Source organism: Gambusia affinis, linkage group LG19 (genome assembly GCF_019740435.1).
Source record: "Gambusia affinis linkage group LG19, SWU_Gaff_1.0, whole genome shotgun sequence".
Classification (NCBI taxonomy): domain Eukaryota; kingdom Metazoa; phylum Chordata; class Actinopteri; order Cyprinodontiformes; family Poeciliidae; genus Gambusia; species Gambusia affinis.
This window is the reverse complement of record NC_057886.1, coordinates 7,829,515-7,852,298: the sequence shown is the minus strand read 5'-3', so window position 1 is coordinate 7,852,298 and position 22,784 is coordinate 7,829,515. Positions and strand designations below refer to the sequence as shown.

Genomic DNA, 22,784 nt, shown 5'->3' with positions numbered 1-22,784 from the left:
ATGTGATTGTAAGTTTTATGCTCAGAGGAGTCGAGTCAAAGCAATAAATCGGCCTCTATTTTCTTAATCTCGAGAGATCGGAGACCGACAGATACTTGAGAAACTGACCTTATCTACCGCTGCAAAGGTCTGAAAATGAGCCATTATCGCCTTTTTTCTCTGCTGTGAAAGAGGACTGACTGACTGACCCGCCCACCAGGTCACGTCTGCACCTACGGGGTTAACAAAAGTCGTGCCCCTGTCGCCAATTTAGCGACTTCTGTAGACAAGAAAAATGGTGTCCACCAAAATCGTAAATTTTTCTTAAAGAAAAACCTGATTTCACCAGAAACTCCAAACCTTGCACTCCTTTAAATAGGATGACGGAATAGAAATAACGCTGTTGCCATGGTTTCCCAGGGCCATCCTCATCACTGAACACCACGATGCCTTCTAACAGTGCCTGGTCATCCATTCGTGCCTCCAGCCACAGCGGTTCCCTCACCAGTACAGCACAAAGCACTTCAGGTACGTTTCCCACTCAACCTCAGGGATCACGTCGTGGCTCTAAATCAACCCGTCTTTCTGTAAATATACTCTTTCCATGGATCAGACGTCCATTAGTTTTGCATTTCCTAAATAAAATCAAACTCTGTCTCCCCTCCCCTTGCAGCTAGACCCAGTGAGTCAAAGTGGTCTCCTGGCGGCGGTTCTGTGTCCAACTCCTCTTTAGCCCATGAGCTTTGGAAGGTCCCCCTGTCTCCTAAGCCGCTGCCAGTAGCAGCCCCCTCCAGACCGCCGCCCGGCCTCACTACCCAGAAGCCCAGCCCCGCCTCGTCCGGCTGGGACGGCTCGGCCCTGAGGCTGGGGGGCTGGAGCTCCTCCGAGTCCAGATACACACCTGGTGAGACAGAACATGGATCTTTCTATAATTTTGCTATTGGGAGACAGAGTGAGACGTTTCTCTCTCTCTGTGTTTTTTTTTTGTTGATATTTTAAATGATGTGTATTGTCTTTTTATTAATCAGGCTCCAGTTGGGGTGACAGCAGCAGCAGCTCAGGGAGAACCCAGTGGCTTGTTCTGAAAAATCTCACACCTCAGGTACTCAAAGTAGTTTAGATAAATCGGAACGAAAACAGCCCCAAACTAAATGTTTATTGCTGTCCAAGTGCTTGATATTTTAGCTTACGTGCTCATTTTGGGTTCCCAGATTGACGGCTCCACATTGAAGACTCTGTGCATGCAGCATGGCCCTCTGATCACATTCCACCTCAACCTGCCACATGGTAACGCCGTGGTTTGCTACAGCTCAAAGGATGAAGCCGCCAAGGCCCAGAAGAGCCTGCACATGTAAGAGTGAACTAATAACATTTATTTTCTGCACATGTAAGAGTGAACCAATAACATTTATTTTCTGCACATGTAAGAGTGAACCAATAACATTTATTTTCTGCACATGTAAGAGTGAACCAATAACATTTATTTTCTGCACATGTAAGAGTGAACTAATAACATTTATTTTCTGCACATGTAAGAGTGAACTAATAACATTTATTTTCTGCACATGTAAGAGTGAACTAATAACATTTATTTTCTGCACATGTAAGAGTGAACCAATAACATTTATTTTCTCCCAATCTTTTCAATCATACAACTTTTCCTATCATTCGCAAAAGCTTTTACATCGCATAATATTTATTCCCTTAAACGTTTATACGATTTGCCATTTTGCAACCACAAACTTAAATTCACTGCATTGAGACTTAATATGATAGACATACACGACTTAAAAGTGAAGTATGAAGAAACTTTCTTTTGTTTTTCAAAAATGTGAGTTTTTGTATTGAAGCCCCTTTTTTTTTATCTGAAGTAAAAAAAGTTCTTAAATGTGCCTGATATTCAAACTGCAAAGTTTTATAATAAATTACAATCCAGCGTTTCTAAAATTAAAAGCCTAAATTTGGAAATCGTTACGGTTGATACCAGATGTTTTCATAAGACTAATAAAAAGACACACTTTTTTTTTTCTTACTGTCTTAAGTTAAATTATACCAAACTTTTGTTGTTTTAGGCCAACTATAATTACCAAAATTATTTCTGTTTGTTAAACACCAGAAAACTAAGCGAGAACATTTATTTTTTATAACTTTTTTTGTGCTTGAAGCAATTAATCTGAGCAGGAAGGCCATTTACCTTAATGTGCTTCATTTGGATTATTCCAATCTGATAAATATTGGCTCATTGAATTATTGATCTGTGTAGTTGAAACAAAGCTTGGCTTGCATTTCATACATTAAACAGCATTATTGAAATTGGGAAGGTTTTTAGTTAAATTGGTGTTTTGTTATTGAATCTGTCCGGTGTGCAGGGTGTGTGTGAAGGAAACGTTTCAAAACGTAAAACGTCATATTTTAGTTTATCTCGTCCTAGATGCAGAACGTAAAATACAACACAATATATGATGTTTAGTAGTAACGGTACTAAACATCATATAATGATGAATTGATTTATTTCTGTGTTGTTTTTGTCTCAAATGTGACGCTGGAAAAGTCTGAGAAACGACTGAGAATCCTGGATAAGTGCTTAAATTCTGCTGTGGGGAAAAAAAATAAAAAATGCATGAACCCTTCTTTTTGCTTTCAACGGCTCTACTCAGGGCTTTGTGTCGGGGCAAATACGAACTCGTCTTTGTGCCCCTGCAGGTGTGTTTTGGGGAACACTACTATACTGGCTGAGTTCGCCAGCGAGGAGGAAATCAGCCGCTTCTTTGCACAAGGGCAGTCACTGGCCACGCCCTCCTCTGGCTGGCAGGCCATCGGTTCCTCTCAAAGCCGAATGGATCAGTCTCACCCCTTCCCCAGCCGCGCCTCTGAACCCAACCAGTGGAACAGCGGCGACCTGCACAGATCCTCTCTGTGGGGCGGGTCCAACTACTCCAGTAGCCTGTGGGGGAACCCCAGCGCCACTGAGCCGGGGCGGATCAGCAGCCCCTCTCCAATCAGCTCCTTCCTCCCGGTGGACCACCTGACGGGGGGCGGGGACTCCATGTGAAGCGCCAGACGGAGGCCGGGAGACGGGTCAGTAGAGAATAGTCAATAATCAGCTGAAGAAAACGGCAAGAAAAGAGTAGTTCTAAACGCAACCGCACCGGTTGGGACTCTTTCTCACTTAGAAGATATTCAACAAAACGGGGGGCCGGGGTGTCTCCCCCTGTGGAATACAAGTTACGTTTCTCTTTCTGCACATATGTCCACTTTGTTTTAGCCCAAAAACATATCAGTCAGAATACTTGAATCATGCAGGCCAATTCTATAATGTGAACGGATGGATATTTGCTTCCAGGTAGTGCTCTTTCAAAAGCTTCAGTCAAGTTCATTATTATTATTATTATTATTATATATTTTGTTTCATTCGTCATGTTTATTTGAATTCCAATTCTTTTGTTTTCAACATTTTCTTTTTTTTTTTCGGCGTTCTGTTTGACAATGTTGGAGTATGAGCTTTTTTTAACTTTGCACTGAATGTGGTTTTTTTCTCAGTATATATAATCTGCAATATAGAGGGAGCAGCCAGTTTTTTTTTTCCAGTGTAGCTGTTTACTCATTGAGGTCCTTATCGTACGCCTGCGCGCGAGTACTTTGTGTGTTTGTGATGCATTGTGAATGAATATATGTGCGCTCCTCTCTGCCTTGGCACACCTACCTTACTGGTTGTTGTGGAGTTCAAGATCAACAGATAAGTTCATGAATAAAGCCTGACTTAGGATGATTATCTGGTGATAGATAGAAAGAGAAAAAAAAATGAAAAGAATAAGTGACATTTAAAAGTATTGCACCAATTTTTGTTTTAAAACTAAAGAAAGTTGAGCTCTGCAGTGCAAAGGACTGTAGCCGCAGCTGGGACTAGCAAGCCTCTCCCGCTCTAAGTAAGTGGGCGGGGCCTATCTAGCAAGCCCTCCCGGTCGCCCCCTAGCGGGGCGGGGAGGGAACAGCACTTTCAGAATAGGCTTTCAATGTTTTTTGGAGGTGCCACACTGCAACCTCTTGTTTACAAGACTTAGGAGGCAGAACGTGTGTCCATTCTTCATTTTAAAGAGAAGATAAACTAAAATAAAAAAAAAATAATAATAAAAAAAACTTAAAAAGCAAAAAAAAAAAGTGTATATAAAAATTATAAAAAGAAATAGAAAAAAACAAACGAAAAAAAAAAACTCTTGAGGATGAAGACGATGCGTTGTAACTCTGGGAATTCGGATCAGTGTTTTTTTGTTTCTTTTTTTTTTTTTTTTTTTTCTTTCTTGGCCATGGCGTTGGTTATTTAAACTATTCCTCTTGTCTGCTAAATAACCAGCAATGGTTCTCAGGAAATCAAGCCAGTTTCCCCCTCGCCCCTTGTAGTTGAATTTAAAAACAAAAACAAACAAAAAAATAAATAAAAATACTACTACTCCTTGTAGGAAAGGAAAATCCAACATCTAGCACTGAAAACTATGTAAAGGTCTGTTTTTTTTTTCCTTATAATTATTTTTTCCTCTGCCAAATAACTGCTTTAAAGCTGGAGAAGCTCACACACTGCTTTCAATATGCTGTCTTTTTTTGAAGGAGGAGGAGCGTTCCCGGTAAAGACGGTGGGAAGGACGGAGGAGGGACTGTAAATCATCCCAGCGCTCCCTCTCTCCCTCCATCCCTCTTTCCTCCTCCTCCTCCTCCACTCCATTGTTGTAGAAACTTTGGGGACTGTTTTTAATGTGAGTGTAAAATGTCTCGTCACTTATAATAATAATTTAAAACAAGAGAAAAGGCAAAATCTGTATCTATGCATACTGTAGCCTCTCGTATTCACAAGGCCTGCCGAGAGGTTTTTTTTTGTTTTTTTTTCTCTTCATTTTTGTTCCCCGACTCTCAAAAAAAAATTTCTTTTTGAAATGTTTCATTGAGTACGACTACATGTTTTGTTTTGTTGCTTATAATCATTGCCACAAATGTGTTTTAAAAAGGTATATAACGACAAAAGACATAAAAAAAATATATTTGGTTGAAGATATTTTAACAGTGCAAAAGTCGTCCACATTTCATTGCCTTGATCCTAAATGTGTCCGAAGATGCAACAAGTCAAGTGGCTTCTACCTGTTTACAAATAGAATATGATTGTATTGTTGTACTGTTTTTATTTTCTTTCTTTTTTTTTGTTCTTCTTTTTTTTTCTTTTTTTTTTTGGTTGGTTGGTTTTCTCTTCCCATCCTTTGAGTCTGGGAAGGGTGGGGTACTCATCTGAAGTTTCTGACATCATGAATTTGTGTGTGTGTGTGTGAGAGAGAGAGAAAGCGAGAGAACGGTGTGAATGTAACTGTTGATTTCAAGAGAAATACTTGCGTGAACATTAAATTTACCTATATATATACCAGTGATTGTTGAATTACTACGATGCACAGTTTTTAGCGCGACAAGGCGAAAGCTTCAGAGCACGTCGGACGAGAGATCAGCATTAGCGAAGCCATGGACCTTAATTTTCTTTTCTCGTGTTTTTTGAACTTTTCTCTTCCCGTGTTCAGCCTGCTATGCGTGTGTTGGCGTGCACACATCGACATCCCACCCAACACCAATATAGAGTTTTTATTTCAGAAGTACTACAAGCTTTTGTTGTTGTTTTTTTGTTTTGTTTTGTTTTAAGTTTCACCGTGAATATATACAATAAACGACTTTAAGGCGTATGTAGTGAATAAACCTCGAGTATTAGCCAGACTTGACAGTGGTGTGTGCCAGTATTGAATGCTTTCTACCAAATAATTCAATCATACAAAAAAGGATTAGTTTACTTAATTCCACATCTCTTTGCTTAAACTATAAATATATATATAAGTACTTGTGTTTTTGTCTTGTTGAAGTTATCAAATGGAACATCTGAACTGTGTTTTTAGGGGTTTGTTTTTTTTTTTTTAGTTAAGTTGACAGAATGAACTGAGGAGCCTTGGATTTTGCACTTGGGCGGATTGGAGGAAGCACCGGACGGAGTCGGGTCGGGGTCAAACGGGCGGGACGAGGATTTAGCTTAGCGACAGGGTAACTATTGTGTGGCGTGAGCTGCAGCTAAAGACGACGGTGCTTAGTTTTTGTTAGTTCTTTTTTTGTTTAGTTTAGTTTTTTCCTCGCCTCGGATTGTAGTGGAAACGGTTTAAAAAAAAAAAAAAAAAACTCAGCGGAGCTCCGATTTGACCTATTCGGCATCTTCAGCCATGTCGCCCCCTCATGGGTCGGAGCAGGAACTGCAGCTGCTGCTCGTGGTTTATTGTTGAGGAGGTGGGGCATTGAGAAGTTCTGACCGTGCCTGGCGATCATGGCGGGAGATTCTTATGACTGAAAGTAGTTTTGTTTTCTTGTTGTTTTTTTTTTTTTTTGTAACCCCTTTGTGACTCAGGCAAGAGGATGTGACTTATAAGGCTTGTTTTCAGGGACACACAGGGTTCCGCTCGCTTCCTTGCTGGCTTATCTTGAATCAATTCTCCCACATCCAAACCCTAAGCCCAATTACAGGGGAGAAGATCTGAAAGAAAAAAGAAACTGACGAGAAAGTATGGGGCAAGTCGACCCCAATCTGTCCATATTCCCTTTCTGCTCGTTTAAAAGGACTTTGTTCATTCTGATTTATTTTGTTTTGTTTTTTTCATTTTCTTTTTAGCAATGCACATTTTCCTGCGCTGATTTAAGAGCGGTTTTGTCCTACTTTAGTATCCTTACCTTAAACGTTAGTGGGACGATAACTGAGCTCTGAGCAGCCCCAGAGGTGGCATCGCTAGCGCTGTTAGGAAAGGGACAAGCAACGTCTGTAAAACGCCTCTCGGTAATAATGTTGTTGTTTTTTTTGTTGTTCCCAGCAGAATTGTACTATCTTTCTGTCTTGTTCAATCTACTGTTAGTGTGTGTGAGTGAAGATGCACGTGTGTGTGTGTGAGAGAGAGAGTGAACCTATGCCAAATCGAGGAGGGAGAATTGTTAGGGAAGGAAAGGGATTGGATTTTATTTTATTTTTTTTTAAAGCAGTATGTGTGCATATGTGTATTTAAAAAGCTGGACAATGTTAAATGCTTGAAGAAAAACAAAATTCATTTGCAAAAAGATGACATGAGGAAAACCACCATGAGCAATGTACAATCCCCAAAAAAGCTGCCAAGCAGCTTGACGACAGGGCCGGAAGAGTGGAGGAAAGAAGGAAGGAGATTGGTAGGAGAGGAGGGAGGGTCACTGGTGATACTCTACTACTTTTTTATATATATATATTTAAAGTACAAATAATGTGACTTGTGTTTTTTCTCTTAACTATCCTGTGACTAAAATGCTATATTATATCATAACACACACCCAACGGCTCCTACGGTCGATCAAAAGTGCTAAGGCTATTTTTTTTTTTTTTTTCTTAAAGAAAAGCAAAAACTGTGAGAATCTGCTGTCTTTTGTTTTACACTTAGTATGACCACACATGTACAAACCCTGAAAAGCTTTAGTCTAACCAGCACAAAGATGTGGGTCGGGGGCGGCGGGGTGGGATTTATTTTTACTTTTAATTTTTTTTCCCCCCTTTCTTTCTCGGGGTCGGGTGTTGCTCAGAGAGACTATGCAGTGGAGTGTTGAACCCAGGCTTCCATGTCCACCTTGGGTTTTCTGTTCTCTAAATTATATTAAAAAGAAATAATGATAATAATTTTAAAAAAATCCCTTTGTAGAAACGCAGCTTGAGATGGGATTCCCAATAACGTTCCTCAAACATGTGCCATCTTTGAATTGTACCGCTTCTAATAAACTTTAAAAAAAGCAAAGGAAAAAAAAAAAAAAAAACACAATACAACCTGATAAACCTTTATTACCTAGCAGGGCCAGTTGTAGCAGAAGAGGACAGGTTAAGATTTGCAAAGTCCATTTATTTTCCCAGCTTGGCCGGTGAAACTGCAAATTTTACACAACTACAATGTTTTTTATAGAGATTCTATCAATCCAGTGTGTAGTTGGATCACCTTTAAACCTATTATGCACATTGCTTTGGGGAGACTGTTGAAACTATACATAATATATATATAAATATATGAGAATATAAGCTTACAGTGTCTATAATCATCGAGAGGACGCGGTCCTTTCCAACAAACAGAACAGGAAGTACCTTTTGCTTTCTTTCTCCAAATGTCTTCCTCGGCTCATCAAAGGATTTTATCTTAACTTCAGTGGAATCTGCACTTTTTGAAGGACAATCTTTATTTGTATGGGTATCAATTGACAAAAAAAAACAAAAACATTAAAAAAAATAAAGTCGCCTGATATTACATGGTATAGAAAACCAACTCCAGTGTGCTCTAATAATGAATGTCTCCTCTGATGCTGTCTGTATGTTTGGGTTCATTTAATCTTTTTATCCTTCTTCCTTTTTTTTTTCTTTTGTTGCTTGGTTTGTTCTGTATTATTCTTTTTTTTTTTGTTCCCTCTTTAATTTTCTGGATTTTAGTACTCTTAGGAGAATCTGTATTAAGGTGTAGAGTAGTAGTTAGTAGGTCTTCTGTTGGCTGTACTTGTATACTGATTACTGTTTGTAACCCTCTGGCTCCTGCAGCCAGCATACAAAGCTGTATAACTTAGGTACAACCCTCAATAAAAGACTAACAGTGACAAAACGCTCGAGCTCGCCGCATCTTTATTTCCACGGCTTCTCCACAACCTGGGAAGTCTTTGGTATTTTATGTTCAGTGTTTTCCAGGTAAGAAGCATAAGTAGACCATTCTATCCCATTGTCTAAATTGCTCCCTTTTTCCTCCTAAGTGCTTTGCTTCCCTGTCCGTACATCAATAGAAACGATGAGAAAACCGTACCGGGTGTTTAATGCTTAACTCTTGAATACAACAGACGAACAAATCGCATCTGTATTCGTGTGCTTCGAATGAAATGAGACCGGAGCCGCGTTTACAGAACCCAACATCCTGCCTTTATTGATCTATTCATGAGAAATCTTACACATCAATTTGACAGGCTGGAACCTGAAGTAAAATAAAACTCAGGGCTGTGACAGATCCTCGTTTAATACAGCTTCTTAACATCCAAGCTCCCAAGCACATGTTCGTTTTAAATACAGTGAAACACAAGACACGGCAGGCGATTGCAGACGTCGCTATGATGGACCGAAGAGCTTGAGGGGAGGAATGAGGGGGTGTTGACGTGGAAAAAAAACTGGCGCCGATCTGCTTCATAAGTACTTCCCATGGTGTGGGCACATTCTGGAAGTAGAAAGTGATGTGAAAAATCTAATGAAGGGGTAGTCCGGAGAAGGTGAGAGCAGAGAGGAAGCACTTGCCTGTGAACTATTATTCATAAACATCCTTCTTGTCTGCAATGTACTGTACAATCTCCTCAGGAGTCATGAGCTTCTCCGCTTCGGCATCGGGGATCTCAAAGCCTGCAGCAGAAACGGAATAGGAAGGTCCGATAAACGATGAGCTGGGATAAACAGAAATCCAAAACATTCTCTCTTCTTTTTTTTTTTTTCTAGCTCAAGAGCATCTTATGCTATAAGATAAGCCAACCGGCTCTCACCAAACTCGTCTTCCATGGCCATTATGATCTCCACCTGGTCCAAGCTGTCCAATCCCAAATCTTTCATGAAATGAGAGGTTACCTGAAGCTGGAGAATAAAAACAGAATTATTTAGTGACTTCCTTCTTTTTTATTGTTTTTAATAAGTCATCCTGACTTCAGAAAATATAGAAACTACCTTCCAGAGTTTTCTAGACTTCTTAAAGATCCAATAGAAACTCTTTTTTTTTGTCTTGTTTAGCAACAACCCACCTTTTCTGGGTTGATCTTGTCGTAGAGTTTCAGTACATACAAGACACGGTCTTTGATGGTTTCTAGGGTAAGAGGGGGCAGGTCGCCATACTGTCGGCACAGCAACCCCACTGATGAGATCTAAGCAAGGCCCGGGAGAAAGAGACAGGAAAGTTCAGGACGTCAGATCAACATGCTTCTCTACACTGTTAAAGGAACTAAAGATCCACTGATTTTCAGCAAAATCCTGACAATAACAGACACTTGGGAACTCAAAAATCCAATCTTTTTACAATCAGGTAACATTTTTCAATGGCGAAGTCGTTACTGACAGAAGAAGACTTAAGTTAGGCTACTTCCACAATCAGCGAAATGCACAGGAATGTATGAAGTGACATGTTCCAGCATTTCCATGGTTCGTTCAAGTTGTTAGAGAAAGTATTTCAGCAGTTATTGGGCAAATGAATTGTTTTGTAATGCTAATTTCTACCATGAGAAGATGATCGTGTCTTCATTAAAGACACACAAGAAGGTCCATCGTAAAAAAAATATTATAAACAACATTTTATTTCTTTAAATATAAAAGTAAACAAGGCTCGTAACAGTGTGCCTTTGGTGTACTTACACTTCATGATCTAATTCCTTGAGAAATTGTTACAAACTAGGAAGAAATGCTAACTACAGTGCAGAGAGGATATGATGAACGAGGTTTTGGGCTTATCTAAATCTGAGAGGAAAAGTGATACCTCTTTTAATTTAAAATAGTTAAATTTTTACTCGTCTTCACCTGTAAAAAGTAGTGACGCAAACGTGTATGTGTGCTGCACAGAATATTTAGTAATTAACCCTAAAGACCCAAGTTTTCAATAACAAATCCATAATTATGTCTTTGTTGTGTAAATTGAAGCTTTCTGCTATTCCTTCGCAATCTTCTGAGTGTATAAAAACATGCCTTTAGAAAGTGATTTTTATCCACTGTTAGAAGCATTTAATTTAATGTATGTGTGGGGTGCAGACTTACTCAACACAAGTGCAACAACACATGCCAGTAAACTTTGCTAATAGCTAGCTTTATGTGCTAACAAGCCACAAAACTCAGCAGTTGTATCGCAATAGCATTCCCTCATAAATGTGACCGCACACTCGTGTTGAAAAATTAGTCCGCGAACTAAAACAAAGGTCAAACATCCCAGTAAACCCGCAACAGACTGCATTAGCCTGTGAGCTTTGAAAGACATCGGGTAGGTCACACAGCTAGGCCGCAGCTCTGCCCCGCGCTAGCAGCGACTTACCCTGCTCTGTCCCAGCCACCGCGTCCTCCGGCTGTCTGCAGCAAAGGAGAAAGGTCGATGGACGGTGACTGCCGGGGCGACAGCCGCTCTGAGCGCGAGGTTGACCGGGCAAAGCCTCAACGAGGACCGGCCGAGCGAGCGGACACACTGCTGCAGGACACGGGCCGCCATGTTGTAGGAGAACCTGCTGAATCGGAGGCAAGTTAGAAGACTCCAGGTCAAGGGCTCCAATCTGCGCATGCGCGTTAAATACAAAACTATTTTTCTTAAAAAATAATTAGCAGTTTATTTTTGGTTAATATTTTATAGTGTACTATAGAAACTTTTTAAATGTGATATTCATACGAAAAATAATTTATTAGAAAGGAAAATTATGGAAGTATCTAGGGCAGACTAATCGAACCTTGAATGAACATGCGCAGAACACAGGAAGTGAAAAGGGCTGAACTCAGAGCTGGAAATAATAACTAGATGCTTTTATCAAATAACAACCACTTCTGACGTTGATATTATAACTAATTACTAACCATGGAACTGTCTGAAATATTGTACAACAAAGCGGAGTACATTGAAACGGTAATAGATGCGACTTTGAGTCTTTTAGTAGCTAAAGTAGCGGCTCTTTTAACTAGCTGTTTGCTAATGTGGAGAAGGGCGTTGGATGCAAGAAGACGGGTTTAATACTCATGTTGTGGTTTTTACAGGCTTCTGGAAACAAAGTGAGCAGGCAGTCCGTGCTGTGCGGGAGTCAGAACATCGTACTGAACGGCAAAGTGAGAAAACAACAAGAACGCATCGAGCTAACGCTGCTATCAAGGAGAGAAATCTGGCTTTAATTCTTTGCTTGTTGTTTTTTCTTGTTCAGACTATCGTGATGAATGACTGCATCATCAGGGGGGACCTGGCTAATGTCAGAGTGGGTAGACACTGTGTTGTAAAAAGCCGGAGTGTTATTCGACCACCTTTTAAAAAGTTCAGCAAAGGGTAAGGCGTTCTTCCACGTCTTCAAGCTGAACATGTCACATTTAATCTTGTTTTAGTTCTGTCGTAAAACGGATTCAGATGCTTGAGTTTTTGCAAATGTCTTCATCTCTCTGTATATAATGCAGAAGAAAAAAAACCTAACCAAACTTTATTGCAGTCAGTCATTCTGCAGGCTTTTAGAGTCTTATTTAGGTATGTTTTTAGTCATTCGGCGTATCTTATCCTTATCCCTGTTTTGCTTCAGGGTGGCGTTTTTCCCGCTCCACATTGGAGACCATGTCTTCATCGAGGAGGACTGTGTGGTCAATGCAGCTCAGATCGGTTCCTATGTCCACATCGGCAAGAACTGTGTGATAGTAAGTGGGGGGGGGGGGATATTTGAACAATGAACGCAAGAACAGTGAAAAGACAGCCTATCTTAAAATAAAAAGAGTGAAAAAAGTGGAACTGCCTCCCAGCTACAGTCTTCTGCAGTCACATGGTGGTCATGCTTTGAAGAGAAGAAGATAGCAAGCAGCGCCGAAACATCAGATTAATATGTCTATTTGGGGGAGGGGGGGACATGCAGAGAGAATATTTATGGAAATAGAATATGGAGAAATACAGTTTACATAAAAGACATACAGATTTTACCCCCACGCCCTCCTCGGCGTTTAAAGTTAAATCAGACTAAGCTTCTCATGCAGGTCAGTTAGGATTACCAAAATTATTTCTATTTGCTAAATGCAACAATATCGGGGAAAATGACATGTCAGAGATTTATTTATCGACGACTTCGAAATCAGAACAGAAGCCTGGTCTGATTTAACGTCAGTACAATTTTTATTTATTTATCTATTTTAATGTTATGATCTACTATATGATCAACTATATGATCTTCTTTTTATATTTCTATTTTTGCATTCTTTTTGTAACCAACATTTTAGACGGTGCACAGCACAGCAATTATAAGCCGTTCAGTGTCTCGTAACCTTAACTCAGAGATGTTTGTTCATTTTATTCGTTCTGTCTCGCAGGGTCGTCGATGTGTGCTGAAAGACTGCTGCAAGATCCTAGACAACACGGTGCTTCCTCCTGAGACAGTGGTGCCACCTTTCACCATCTTCTCCGGATGTCCAGGTCAGCAGGACACACAGCAGACTTATTTGTATTTTTTCCGCCAAACCTGCTTCTAACAGTCTTTATTTTTCCCTCTCTCTCTCTCTCTCTCTCTCTGGTGCTCCTCCAGGTCTGTTTTCAGGAGAGCTCCCAGAATGCACACAAGATCTCATGATTGATGTAACCAAGAGCTACTACCAGAAGTTCCTGCCGCTCAGCCAGATCTGAACCACACCGCTACACTTTAAGCCAGCCTTGCGTTCAGACGGGTGGGAGCTCCTGGAGAACTGCACTGGACTTTTCTCATCCAAACATCGCACTAGGATTTCATTTAACTGCTCTTCCGAGTCCTTGCATTCGCTCCGACATGTCGGATACAGAAACAGCCTGGATCCTGATTTATTTTATACCCCAATGTTTTCCTCATCTGCTGCTTGTAAGTGAAGGAGAGGTCAAAACCTTATAAAATTGAGCTGGTGGATCTTCAGCAGCGTTGGCTGTATATGTAACCCTACACCATCACCTTTAAAATGAAACAGTATGCATTAGTTTGCTCTTTCCCTACTATACCCCAGACTTTGTTGAACCCTATTTTAATTTTTTTTTTTTTTTGTTGATCTCGTTGTTGAAGGTAGGGTCTGCTTTGCATTTGTCATTTAAGTTTAGTTATTGCACCACTCTATTATTTAAGCCTGTAAATAAAAGCAGATGTGTGAAATTGTCTAAACTATTAATCTTTAATAATGTCAATGTTGAGTTCTATTAATACAAAGGCCATCTTTAGATTTCAATGTAATTTTTTCATGGGAAAAATCCTCTTGACATTTGGAAATACAAAACCAAACAATACTGCGACTCTTCGACGGGAGGGGGAGGAGGGGAGACGGGCGCAACATTTTAATACGGTATCTTGGAGCCCTCTGGTGGTTCAAAGAAGAACGTCAGGTGACCATTAGTTTTTCCGGCTGTTAGGAAAATACGTTATGAGAAATGAAGATAAACTGACGTTTACACATGAAAAACCCTTTTGCTTTGATTGAAACTTTCCATTATATGCGTATTTTTAAAAGTATATTCACAGTGTAATATTTATCCTGGCTCTTTTGTTGGGTACGCCAAAATAGAGCTACGCCCAAGTTGAACCGTTTATACTTTTCTCACTAAAAGCTAATTGAGACGGTCGAAACGAGAACTCTTTTCTGATTGGCTGGCTACATTGCTCATTGTCCAATCAATGTGGGGTGTACAGTTTAGGAACGTGTGTTGCAGGGGCAGAATGTTACGTCACATAAAAATCTAGTTACGCAAACTCCGATTTCTGAGGGAAGTAATTGGGAAATGCTCAATTTATTTTAAATCATAGGACTTTAAGTTTAGATATCCATTTTCTTAAAAGAAAAAAAAAATAGAAAATTAAGACCTCCGTGCCACAATATATACCTTTTAAAAAAAATGAAAACACATAACTCATACAATTTCAACTGAACTGCTTTATTTATTTTACAATGTGAACCACATATATCATACCAACAATTATTTGTTAAGTATATAGATTAGCCATTTATCTTATTTTAGACAAATAAGTATCCAGAAACAGCTGATCATAGTTTTGGCTCTGAAGACATCATGTGGCATGAGTCAGTCTGATGAAGGTGATGAAGGCCATGACCGACTGAGAAAAAGAACAAAAACATGTCAACTCTAAATAAACCAAAAGGTAGAAAACGGGCTGGCAACCTGAACAGGGGCTTGGATAACAAATCAGAATTGTGGGTAACGTAGTTCAACTTCAGGGAAGATGAAAAAAAATATTATCTTTTTAAAATCTCCTGGTAAGAAAACACCATCTCCTTTACCAACACGTTGCCATAACAACAGAAGGTGGTTTTCAGTTTTCAGTCAGATACCCAACCAACACCAAAATGGAGTGTCAGATGGGCTCACCGAGGAGAAAACATTTACACCAGAGAGGATGTGGACAGGTCAGGATTCACTTCAGATTCTTGAACCACAACCAACTTGAAATGTTCAACATTATGGCAACAGGAAAACCTGACAAAACTACTTCCTATTGATCAGGACGTTCTTTCCATTTTCACCTAAAGTTTCAACAAATATCAATGTAAAACTCCAGGTTCTGGACTTTGCTTCGACAGAATTGACAAATCAGCTCTTCCTTCAGCCAGCAGCAGCTAAATATAAAATATCACAATAAATCAACACAATGAAATCTGCGACGAAAGCAGCATACCCTGCCGTGCCACTTTAAAGAAAACTTAATTATTTTTAATTCTTAAAAGAAAATGATAATCCGAAAGGAGTGAACTAAGTCACAAAGAAGAGCAGAGAGCATGAGAACATCAAGTCAGCAAAATTAAAAACTTTCAATCTCAGAAAGTCATAACTTATAAACAGGCGTTACATCTACTTTGCTTCATTCAGCTGGCGTTGATCAGTCAGGTTTGTTTTTTTCCTATTAAATGTGTATAAAATTAAGAACTTCCCACCTTTTTGAGTCCATAAATGCACCAGCCAGTATTCTGATTCATTTCAGAGTTCACCAAGAATCAGATAATGGTTCAGGATCTGTGCTTTGTTGCATAAATGCATTCCAATGCTTTAATTTCTTACTTAAAAAAAAAAATATATATGTATATATTTAGTCCTTACAAAGAAAGAAAAAAAACTGAATCAACCAGGAAGAAAACTGATCAGTGCAGATCTAATTATTGGGATTATTACAACCACAGACAAGTTCAGGTTTGGCTGCACTGCTCTTTTTTTTATTCGATCTGATAAACTCCTTCCATGTCCACTTCTTATTCATTGAACCAAAAACAATCAAATTTCTTCATTTATGTGACCTCGGTGTCTGACGTAATCCATATTAGTAGAGGAGAAGCAACCACCACGTTCTGAATGAAATGAACACAAGAATGATCGTTTTATACGAGTGGCAAAAAAGCAAAACAAACCCAAAAATCCTATCAAGTGCTTCGACACACAAGTCCAGCTTAAGAGCGATTCATGTGCACCAAGTTGCCAATACCATATTTATAATAAATTAAATAATTTCTCACACAGGGATGTATGCATAAATGCTCCATTGGGTGGGATCAAATGTTTTGCTCGCTTTTTAAGCACTTGCTGGGGGTTAAAGACCAACTTCAAGTGGGGGAGGAAAGTGGAAGTGCTGATTTGTTTGCATGAGTCAGACGTGAAGGCTAAGTGCAAAAAAAAAAAAAAAACAAAAAGAAAAAAAACAACAACCTAAAATACTTATTGCAACTCATCAGAATTGTCACACGAGCACATAAAACTGCAGCGGATCTCATGATAACACGCAGGGAAAGAGAAGGAAGGGCATAAGACTCGATTTCCATTATCATAATAATAACATGAAAAACAAAAAAAAAAGAAGATTGGTGTAGAATCAACTTGGCTGTTCCAGCTGCAGGGAGGCGATGAGCCTGTAACTTTAACACTGCTGGGCGAAGAGTGGAAAACCAACCGCAGAACACCGAGTCACACCCAAAGCGGAAACAGCAGAAAGATGAAAAAACATGGTCTAAGAGTCCAAACATTAATCTCCACCTGCTAGACATCATCCGCCCGGCAACTGGCTACAAATGCCACTGATGTGATGCTGGGTGAACGAGCCACGGCGCCGTCAGGCAACAGGAAGTAACAGAAAACACAACGTCTGACGTCGAGCCTTCAACAAGCTCTGTCCGTTTTTTTGTTTTTGTTTGTTTGTTTGTTTGTTTTTTGTTTGTTATTTTTTCCTCTTTTTGGCGAGTCCGACGTTTGATCATGGCCCTCTCTTCCTTATTAAGGTGATGGGTGGGGGATGACAGACTGAGGGAGGGAAGCGCACACGCGTGCCAGAGATTAAGTGGCTTTTTTCTCGCCGAGCTGCACGCCGCACTTTCCGCTCATTGAGAACCGTCGACATCCCAGAATTAGTAAGTGACCTCCTTCTTTGACTCCTTTCCAGGGCAGCTTGGTCTGAGGAATGTGCGAGGCCGTCCAAACTTCCCACTTAGTTACACTCTCTCTCTCACAAACACACACACACTGCTCTCATTGTGGATTTGTACTTAGTGTTGGAAAAGGAGACAAGGAACACAATTCATGAACAAATGCAACTGAGAGCCTTCAGGCCTCACTTTCATTTCCAGTCCAGATGTTTGGAAGTCTGTACATCAGGACACATGTACTAAAACGACCCATCCGTCCATTCTGGCTCTGAAGACTTCATCCCACCTTAATCATGCAGGCAACACCTCAGATCACCCTGTTGCGTTTGTGCGTGGGAGAGTCCGTGATGACGTCGCTGCACTGGGTGGAGTTGCGCTTCCTGTTTCCTCCTCCCCCGGCGGCGGTGGCGCCGGTAGAGTCCAGATGTCGGGCCATCTCCTCTGTAATGAAAGTGTTCAGGTCGACGTCTTGGAGGCCGTTGCGCCTGCTGCTGCGGCACACCGGTCCGGAGCCGGAGGACGCGCCGCCGCTCACGCTCCCCGTGTTGCTGCTGCTCCCGCTCACGTGCGTCGGGGAACCCGGGGCGCCGGAGCGCACGCTGATGCTCGCCATGGCGCCGCTCAGACCTGAGGAGGAAAAGATGGCCCAACGAATTTCACTTGGTATGACAGCAATAAGCAAGACAGCAAAACGAAAAATGGCAAACATCTAGCTTTAGGTCTGGACTTTACCAACACATTAATGTTCTCATCGAAATCTTTACTCTTTTCGTCCCAAGTCTCTGCGCTACATCTCACTCCATCTTTCCACCGCTCCATCCAGCTTCCTCTGAAGAAAAGCAACCCCTCACCAAGATGAGGTGGCATCCTGTTTCACACTGATTGGTTTTTCACCACAGACAGCATCCCTTGTAACATTTCTTCTATAAAGGCCAGATTTGTGAAGACCAACTATTCAATTTCCTGCCAGCAGATTCTGCAACTCTTAAAGAGCTACAATGGGTCTCTTGATGAATGCTCTCTGTGTCCAATCAAGTTCATGTGTGCTGCCATTTCTTCATAGATCTGCAGTTCGCCATGCTAAGATGCTGGATTGAGCAGCTCTCTCTTGAAACCTTGGAGCATCCTGTGACAATCCAACGGTATTAGCAGTATTTTACTATAATGCATCAGTGTATAATTTTTCTAACATAACACTTTCCCACCACGCCACCTGAGTTTTTGCTTTCTGATCTTGGTCACTGGACAATGAAGTTATGAGAATGACAAAGCGAAACTCCACTGCAATGCACCCAAGCAGTCCTTTTCAGCAGCTAAATTGCACATATTGTAATGCAATGTAGCGTAAAACATTTCAAAAGCTAATACCTCATCTGCTACATTTTCTACTTTTCTCTCTCTTAAAACGTCAAAGCCTTCACATAATAGTTCTAGTCACTTAATTTAAGATTGCACACTGATGGACCCTACTAAACAAAAATAAACAAAAAAAAATTCCTTTTGTCAGATACTGAACTGTGTGTAGCATTTAGCAAACATCTTTTGGATGAGATAATGTCTGATCAAGACTTGGTGGAAGGATTCAAAGTCCATCTGTGTCCCATGAATCATTCCTCAATATCCTAGTTTCAAGACAACATGAGCGCCGTCTCCACAACAGCGTCAGTGGTGCCAAAGTGAAAACTGTGTCCAAACACAGCAAAGTGTCCAAACACTTAATGTGAACATAGAAAGTTTCTTAAACTGTGGACTGCAGAGCAAGGAAGGAGTGATCAAAAATAAATTTTAATTAAAGAAAACAGCTGGCAAGAAAATCAAAATAAAAGGTAAAAATTGTAAGTTGATCATCCTTAAAAAGTAAACAAAATGTATGGAACTTAAACAGGCAAAGTCATTACATTTGGGTCATTTATATTTAGACAAAAGTAACATAAAATTGTCTCTATTGTGCCCAGGCACAATAATCACTAAAGTAGAGAAGTATACATTACCAATATGGGAGGGACACTCCCTTATCTCCTGACAGAGACTGAAATACTTCACACACAATTCCACTTGACATCAGATCCATCTGATTTTGTTTACATTACAATAGAAACTCTTTAAAGTAAGCTACTGAGCAATCAAACATGTTTGCATGCATCTGAACGAGACAAGCTAATTTAAAACAATTTTAAAACAGAAAAAAAACAACAACAACTTTGGATTTAGTCTGCTGTGCTCTGTGACATTCCCTTGGTCAGAGTTAAAACGGGACCAGCAGTTAGGATTGGCCGGTGCCGACACACCCCAGCAAAACAAACTTATCTAATGGCGACATGTGGCAGAGAAGCATGACTGAAGCAAGAAACAGAATCACGTGATCAACAACTATATATAAACTCACACACCACAACTCAGATGTTTCCTATGTAGAAGGAGATAACGCTGACCAGGAGGAAACGCATTTAGCTTATAAATAAATTATTTTACCACAGATCTAATGGATTTGTTGTGCTAGTGGATGAAACACTTACCAAAAAAAGAAAGAAAAAAAAAGAAAACACCAACCAACTTCTACCTGACACCGCCCAGATGTTCCAGTAAATATATCAAATATATCTGCCGTGTCAAAGCAAGACTAAGCTTTCCTCACCATGCAGAGCTATGGCCTCCCTGAAGGGCTGCAGGTCCGTCTCCACAGATGAGCCGGTCTCAGCCGGGGAATTAGCCCTGCTGGGGGCCACCATGGCCAGCCGAGAGTTGGTCCTGCTGCTCCTGTGTGGCGGGGCTTTGCCACACAGGAAGCTGATAAGATCCTCCCTGCGAATGGTTCTTCGGCGCTTTTTCACCCAGGCCAGCATATCCTGCAAGGGACCGATCAGTTGTGTCATCTGATTGAAGCTCGATACGTTTCTCTGGTCTTTCTGCTGCTGTGGGCATTTAACTGTAATCTGAAATCAACCGTTTTCTGCATTGCAAACAAATATGAGAGGAATATGCAATTCCAATGTTGAGGACACAGGTTACCAAGTTCACAAAGAGGAAAAAAAAATTAATAAATAGATCATCGACAAAGACGTGGACCCACCTTGTTACGCCGTTGGTGACCTATCTGGATTCCCCGGTCACAACTTCTCTGATGGGCTTCAACACTTTCTGAGGTGGGAGACATCACTGATCATTATCCAAAAATTCTGCAGTCATGGACCTAATAATAATTTAGTCAATCTAAATAGTGTAATACTTTATATTAACAGTCTAACAATAATACATGCTGTGCCTTACAGAAGTAGTAGTACACGTCAACACATTAAGTCCAATAAACTGCACAAATACACCACCAACTTCATAATATCAAATTTATATCAAAAGGGGCATAATTGTTGACCAATATATTTGAAGTGTTATGAACTTGCATACGACACGCTAACGTAACATTCAACCAGTTGGACAGCATCTCACAATAACAGATGCCAACACTGGAAACGAATGACAATAATGTAAATAGAAGCCTGTAGTTGTAATGTGACAAAGCATGAACAAGTGTGAATACCTTTTAAAGGCACTGGAGTGCATACTGTAGAAGAAACTACACAGAGCTGAATTTAGGATAAATGGCATCTCTGACCAATTTCACTCTTATTTCTGTTAAAGTATTTTAGTTTCATATGTAAAGACGTGATTTTGTGAAGTATATTTATTTAATGCAGCGATCAATGCAACTTTTGACAAGCTAGCCACTCACCGTGAAGTACACAAGGACAGCAATGATACCTGTTCATCTCATCATCTGAGTGAATATAGGTGTGGCCACACTTCTATTCAGCATTTAAACTGATGGCGTCAAGTCAAGTAATCGAGAGGGTAGCAGCTTAAGAAGCACATGCCAATCACATGGACAGTTACCTTTGTAAAGGTTGGTTACTGCAGTAGCAGCATTCTGAAATGGCACCCACAATGACAGGCCCTGTTGGTGGCATACCCTGTCTGTGGAAGAAATTAGAAATGAAGAGTTACTATATATCGCACAACACTGAGCTTTTTTCATATGGACCCTCGATGTGCACATCGAGGGTTGGGGTTGAAGAAACGAGGTTCACTTATAAACGCCATTTTGTCTGGCCTCTACAACTGCAGAGATGGGGTTTGGCATAAAAATAGATGTCAGCAGGCAGCTAGACGGCCAGCAGGGCAGCGGAGAGAAAGTACCGAACTTAACTGCACTCTCAGCAGTAAAGTTCAAAAGCAATGCGAAATACACATACAAGACAAACAATACGTCAAACTCGTTGCTGTTTGGGTATCTACATATGTAGAATACTAGCCTGTGAAAGCAGGGAACCAATATTTTTCCTCGCCATCTTGTAATTTTAACGCTCGCCAAAAGCAGCCTTCCGAATTAGCAGGGAAACACGAGTTTTATCAACAACCGTACAGTGATGTACTCTCGTTAAATACGTAAAGAGCCGTTTAAAAATATCCACTTTGACTTCATAGCATTTGTTAACACTGACAGTCAGCTGGGAATGTCGCGTAGCTACGACTGTTGTTACCATCGCCATTTTGTAACTACTTGGCTAATGTGAAGTTAGCTACGATCTAGTTAATGTCAACAAACTGTATAATATATTTTTAAAAAGTAGTCACTATCGTTTATTTATATTGATATGATCTGTTTATCCAGAAAAAATGCATAGCACTATATATATTTTTTTACATAAACAGGAAAATGCTAATCCCTGGCAACCACAAGCCAGCTAACTTTAGCTTAAAAAAGTCACCTGTGAACGCTACTCATGATACCGGCTAGAAAGCTGGCTAAGCTAGCTAGCATTTAGCCCACAGTTACTGTAGATACAGATCCGGGTTGCTAACCAACTAGCAGTTGTTAAATAGCTACATATCTCTAGCTAAGTTATTTCAAGCTGATAAGAAAGTGTTGCCTTTTTACCTTTGTACAATTGGGCTACGGCAGTGGCGGAGTTCTGGAAGAGATGCCAGAGTTTATCCTGGTCATTGTCGGCCTCTTCCTCGCCCGGGTCCATCGTCTCGGCTTCGGCTAAACATTGCCGCTCCCATTTTGAGAACCAGTGCTCCGGTCCGTGTTCCTGTATCTCCGAGTCCCCGTCTTCCTTCTTCTCCTCCATTTAATGCAAGAGAGCTCGGAGGAAATTCGTTTCTAACGTTTTAATTTGATAATATTTGGACAGCATATATAGAGTTATATAAATAAAGTCATAAATACTGTTATATATTCTTTCTTTTTGTTCACTAATTCAGCACCGCAGCCTCTCCCGACTACCTCAGAAGACAAGCCTAGCTAACTATTTTTCTCTATTTGCCGACGTCGGGATATATACATGACACACTACCATGTTATGTGCTTCACTCCACCCATTGCTACATATGTCAACAACTATTGGCTACATCAGCACTGTGGGTGGGCTTTAGGTCTTTACGCTTTATGATTGGCTGTCCAACACGTCCGTCCGGAAACTGGCAAAATAGTTTCAAAGACAGTTTTGTTGTGAGCTCTGATTATATTATATTATATTATATTATATTATATTATATTATATTATATTATATTATATTATATTATATTATATTATATTATATTATATTATATTATATTATATTATATTATATTATATTATATTATATTATATTA

The 22,784-nt window shown here is 40.2% G+C and overlaps 4 protein-coding genes across 8 annotated transcripts in view; 2 read left to right on the top strand and 2 right to left on the bottom strand.

The window, feature by feature from the left end:
* The window catches only part of LOC122822276 (trinucleotide repeat-containing gene 6A protein-like), a 38,095-nt gene extending 29,462 nt beyond the window's left edge, over positions 1 to 8,633 (top strand). For all 5 annotated transcript variants that reach the window (XM_044100810.1, XM_044100814.1, XM_044100811.1 and 2 more), the window contains 5 exons: positions 400 to 507; positions 653 to 883; positions 1,008 to 1,081; positions 1,191 to 1,330; positions 2,683 to 8,633. In XM_044100810.1, coding sequence (XP_043956745.1) covers positions 400 to 507; positions 653 to 883; positions 1,008 to 1,081; positions 1,191 to 1,330; positions 2,683 to 3,031 — 902 coding nt within the window. In that variant the 3' untranslated portion in view covers positions 3,032 to 8,633. The remainder of the gene's footprint in view (positions 1 to 399; positions 508 to 652; positions 884 to 1,007; positions 1,082 to 1,190; positions 1,331 to 2,682) is intronic.
* On the bottom strand, positions 8,429 to 11,292 carry ndufab1b (NADH:ubiquinone oxidoreductase subunit AB1b). The gene is made up of 5 exons (XM_044100816.1): positions 11,070 to 11,292; positions 9,799 to 9,918; positions 9,547 to 9,634; positions 9,308 to 9,409; positions 8,429 to 9,230 (listed from the first exon to the last, which is right to left on the bottom strand). The coding sequence occupies exons 1-4, from the start codon at positions 11,238 to 11,240 to the stop codon at positions 9,318 to 9,320; spliced, it is 471 nt and encodes a 156-aa protein (XP_043956751.1). The 5' UTR covers positions 11,241 to 11,292; the 3' UTR covers positions 8,429 to 9,230; positions 9,308 to 9,317.
* Positions 11,293 to 11,474: 182 nt separating this feature from the next.
* Positions 11,475 to 13,869, top strand: dctn5 (dynactin 5). The gene is made up of 6 exons (XM_044100815.1): positions 11,475 to 11,645; positions 11,774 to 11,842; positions 11,935 to 12,053; positions 12,298 to 12,409; positions 13,070 to 13,172; positions 13,282 to 13,869. The coding sequence occupies exons 1-6, from the start codon at positions 11,598 to 11,600 to the stop codon at positions 13,377 to 13,379; spliced, it is 549 nt and encodes a 182-aa protein (XP_043956750.1). The 5' UTR covers positions 11,475 to 11,597; the 3' UTR covers positions 13,380 to 13,869.
* A 3,030-nt stretch (positions 13,870 to 16,899) lies between these two features.
* Positions 16,900 to 22,507, bottom strand: lg19h16orf72 (linkage group 19 C16orf72 homolog). Its single transcript, XM_044100809.1, has 5 exons — positions 22,065 to 22,507; positions 21,020 to 21,100; positions 20,202 to 20,269; positions 19,767 to 19,977; positions 16,900 to 17,758 (listed from the first exon to the last, which is right to left on the bottom strand). The coding sequence occupies exons 1-5, from the start codon at positions 22,258 to 22,260 to the stop codon at positions 17,439 to 17,441; spliced, it is 876 nt and encodes a 291-aa protein (XP_043956744.1). The 5' UTR covers positions 22,261 to 22,507; the 3' UTR covers positions 16,900 to 17,438.
* Between the last annotated feature and the right edge of the window lie 277 nt (positions 22,508 to 22,784).